The 4729-nt window shown below is 38.8% G+C and overlaps 1 protein-coding gene across 1 annotated transcript; it reads right to left on the bottom strand.

The window, feature by feature from the left end:
- Nucleotides 1-1811: 1811 nt before the first annotated feature.
- LOC131822560 (olfactory receptor 4P4-like) lies at nt 1812-2738 on the bottom strand. The gene has a single exon (XM_059158850.1). It carries the CDS (start codon nt 2736-2738, stop codon nt 1812-1814), a length of 927 nt encoding a protein of 308 aa, XP_059014833.1.
- Between the last annotated feature and the right edge of the window lie 1991 nt (nt 2739-4729).

Raw genomic sequence — 4729 nt, 5'->3', positions numbered from 1 at the left:
AGATCAGCATCAAAACAAAATCCTGATTTAATCTGCTATTCTCTTTCTTATCTCCTTTCAACACACTTCATTATTATTATTATTTTTTTTTTTTGGCCTCCCTTTATGTGCTAAGTTCCCTAACTTGCAGGCAGTACACATGTAAGGGTCCTTTGGGAAGAAAAAAAAAATCTATTGCTGAATCATCATCAACTGTGGCTAATTTCTGTAAATGCACTCATCTTAAAAACCAGGTTCCTGCATTATCATGAATACAGAGAAGAAACTGATGGTCCCCAGAGAGAAGGTGGGCAGAATGGTTGAAGAAAAGTAGAAGAGACAGGTTTCCAGTTATGGAATGAATCAGTCCTAGCAAAAGGCGTCGTGTAGTGAACATAGCACAGATGGTACCTACACTTGTGGTGAGCACAGCAAAACACAGAGATTTGTGGAATTACTATGCTGTACTCCTGAAAATAATGCAACACCGTGTATTGACTATACTCCAAAACAAAAAGAAAAACCAGATTTCTGTTGCACAAAGGACAATTTCTTCAAGTAAATACAACACAATTTCTTTGTGGGGATTGTGGTCAAGAGGATGGAGCACAAGAAAATAACAAGTCTGTGCCTTTCAAGTCTGTGCCACTAGTATAAGGGCCTGCCTGAGTAGAATGGAGACAGTTTTGCATAGTGTAAATGGTGGGTAAAAAATGTCTAAGTATACTGCTTGCATAGATAGCAGGGAGGGTTAACAAAATGCACCCATGTATTTAAATATCCATCTATTCAGCTAAGTGCCTACATTTTTTTTCCTTTAAAGATTTTATTATTTATTTATTTATTTGTTTGTTTATTTGAGAGAAAGAAAGAGCAGGAATCGGGGAGGGGTAAGGGAGGAAGGGGAAGGGGGGAGGAAGACGGACAAGCAGACTCCCACTGAACAGGGAGTAGGTGACAGGCTCAATCCCATGACCTTGAGATCAGGATCTGAGTCAACATTAGATGCTCTAATGGTTGGTTAACCATTTAACCTACTGAGCAATCCAGACACACTAAGCTATGTGACTTCTTAAACTCAGGATCCTTTATAGAATGGGAGATTTTCCATTTTGCACATATACAAAAAACATCAGTTTATATGCTCATGAGTGATTTTTAAATGGGGTCATAAATACACCATGGAATTACATTTAAAGGATTGAAAGTGAGGTTCATTATCTAATTTGAAACTTGTAATTTCTGGAATACACCATCAACAGGGTACTAAGAGTTAAGGACTCTCTATAAGGACAGTGTGACTATGTAATTCCATTGCATTATATTATTTTAGCAGCATTGTTTATGTAAAAAGTGTTAAAATATACAAAAACATGTACATTTTTAGGCATTGCTTCCTTATTTTATTGCAGTGGACACCACTGAAAAATCGAGTACTTAGGACCACTTTCTCTCTCTCCATAAGAGGTCTCTTAATGATCTGTTCCCTAAAGCACAGCATAACTGTCAAACCCTACAATGTTTACAGTGTGCCCTGATAAAAGTGCTATAACTTCCACTATGTCAAGGACCATGAAGGAGAGAATGTTCCAGACCACCAAACATAAGTTCCACAATATCAAAGCGGGAAGGGACCTGGAGCTCGTGGGATTTGTTCCCCTTATACCAGGTCAGAAAACTAAAGAAACAGGAAGAGGTAGTTGAGGGGCCTTTTCCCTTCACATTTTACAATGTTTGATGACAGCAAACCACCTCTCTACTTGCTGCATTTGCTAACATTAGGATCCTGTGGCTAGAATGAGATGCAGCCAAGGGTTTGAACTCCAGAGACTTCATTTCCCTTCAAACCGTGTGTCTCGGCACCACATTTTCCTCATGGCATTCTTCATGTCTGTGTTTCTCAGCGTGTAGATGAAAGGATTGAACATGGGAGCAAACATGGTGTAAAATAGGGCAAAAACTTTGTCGTTACTGACAGAATCAGCTGTGGGGACATACGTGAAGATGAGGGGCAGGAAGAACAAGAACACAACAGTGATGTGTGAGCTGCAGGTGGACAGAGCTTTGCGGCAGCTCTGGGATGAGCGTGTCCTCAGGGTGGACAGGATGATGATGTAAGAAATTACCAAGGCAACAAAGGTCACAACGGATATCATTCCTGTGGTGGTAATGACCACAAGAACCAACAGACTAGTGTCCGTGCAAGCCAGCTTCAGCAAAGGGAAAATATCACATAAATAGTGATCTATCTCATTGGGGCCACAGAAGGGAAGTTCAATAATAATCAATACCTGTAGGATTGAATGGAGAAATGCCCCAAGAATCGAGGCCATCAAAAGGACATAGCATACTTGTCTGTTCATGATGACCATGTAGTGAAGGGGTCTGCAGATGGCTGCATAACGGTCATAGGCCATGGCCACCAAGATGAACATCTCAGTGGCACCAAAGAAGTGGGCATAAAACATCTGGGCCAGGCAGCTGTCGTAGGAGATGGTGTTCTGCTCAGCCAATAGGTCTGTGATCAGTCTGGGAGCCACTGTGGAAGTGAAGCAGACGTCCATGAATGACAGGTAGCTCAGGAAAAAGTACATGGGCTGTTCACGAAGGCGGCTGCCTCTGATGGTGAGAAGAATGAACAGGTTTCCTGACAGAATCACAATGTAGCAAAGTGAGAACACCACAAAGCAGGTGACCTTTGCATCCTCGTCACTAAAAAGTCCCAAGAGGATAAATTCTGTGATGTTTTCATGTCCCATTGCTTCTGTGGGTTTGATCATGTAGAAGAGAAAGTTAATGTACTGAACACAGTCAACTTCTAAAACTATTGATTTATTTTAAAAGTCATTCATATATCCAACAAATATATATTGATAATTTATTATTATACAAACACCATAGTGAGTGCTAAGGGTACAAAAAGCAGTGTGCAAAGTACATACAATGTATACTCTCTATGTATATAGTTTGTTAGAGTACACATAAACTAAAAATATCACTATGTACAAGAAGATGAATAATTTAGAAGATGAAATGTTGGGGCTTTTTCTTACGTCAATCTTGAGGTGCAATTGCAGTGATATATCTTAAGAGTGATTTTTGAATCTCTGGTTCAAATCAACATTGAGGTTTTTTGTTCTTCAAGCGCAATCTTATCATTCTTAGTTGTTCCCCAGTGACTAAATTTGTGCTGAGTCCTGGAAGTTCAGTAACATCTTTAGACATCAGTGAGCTCATAATTTTTTTTAAAGATTTTATTTTTATTTGACAGAGCACAAGCAGAGGGAGTAGGAGAGGGAGAAGCAGGCTAGCCACTGAGCAGGGAGCCCAATGTAGGGCTCCATACCAGGACCCTGGAATCATGCCCTGAGCCAGAGGCAGCTGCTTAACCAACTGAGCCACCCTGGTGTCCTGAGTTACTAGCTTTAAATGTGAGACTCCACCTGCCAATTTCAGAAAGTGCTTTTACCACCTTTTCATGAACATTGGGCGATGATCAGATCTTTGGGGAAAAGGATTGCTGTACTGTACAGGGTTCTACCATATTTGTGGTTTCCTATAATTGACCTCATTTCTCTGCTCACTTTCCAGCCTAAAGCAGGAGTTTTCATCCTTTCATGCCCCACTTTCTGGAACTTCCCAGTAGGACAGCACGCTTGGAGGGGCAAATTGCCTCCAAAGATTCTTTTTCACTAGATCTGTTTTACCACCTTGTATTTCTTTGAATTGAGCCACTTTCTTACCTTAACAGGCTCACTATAGGCACATGGTTCCCAATCCTGAAATATTTTAACTAAAAAGTATATACTGCTTTGGTGCAAAGTATTAAACTATAGCTCTTACTTCATTTTGGCGGAAAAAAAAAAAAAGTATCACAAAACCGTTAAAATCAGGGGGCACCTGAGTGGCTCAGTAGGTTAAAGCCTCTGCCCTAGGCTCAGGTCATGATCCCAGTGTTCTGGGATCTAGCCCTGCATCGGGCTCTCTCCTCAGTGGGGAGCCTGTTTTCTGCTCTCTCTGCCTGCCTCTCTGCCTATTTGTGATCTCTGTCTGTCAAAGAAACAAATAAAATCGTAAAAAATAATAATAATAAACTGTTAAACTCAGTGCCCAAGAGGTCGAAACATTAACTCTAATACTGATAATACTGCACACTGATAAAATGTGCCAGCCTGTTCTGAAAGGATCTAACAGCAACCGAACAATGCTTTTTACTTTTGATTTTATAATGTGAGATTATTTTATAATATGAGATATTATATATTTTATATATATATATATTTATATATATATATTTTATATTATTTTATAATATGAGATTATTTTAGAAAAATGCACATTTGGCATACAAACAGATTTTTAATAGGGTCTTAGGGAGTTTGTGGACATTTTGGGTTGAATTCCATCCATGAACCACAGATTAACAAACTATAGCCTAATTTCTCACAAAAATCTCTGAAAATATCATTGTCACATAAGCAAAACCAGCCATAATAATTCTGGGTTATGGTGTGATTTTTTTTTTAAGTAAACAGTTCAAGATCATTTTATCTGTGAGTTATCTATTCTATCCTTAAAAATAGAATTCCCTCATTGAATACAGAATTGTACTAAAATATACAAAAAGATTACAAGAAGTTAAAAGATTATACCATGTTTATAGTTAGGAAAGGTCACTATAAGAAAGATGTCAATTCTTCCCAAATTACTCAGTACATGCATAATTAAAATAAAAATGCTGACAAACTTT

The sequence above is a fragment of the Mustela lutreola genome, chromosome 1 (genome assembly GCF_030435805.1).
Source record: "Mustela lutreola isolate mMusLut2 chromosome 1, mMusLut2.pri, whole genome shotgun sequence".
Classification (NCBI taxonomy): domain Eukaryota; kingdom Metazoa; phylum Chordata; class Mammalia; order Carnivora; family Mustelidae; genus Mustela; species Mustela lutreola.
Note: the sequence above shows the minus strand (reverse complement) of the source record. Positions and strands in the feature narration are given on the sequence as shown.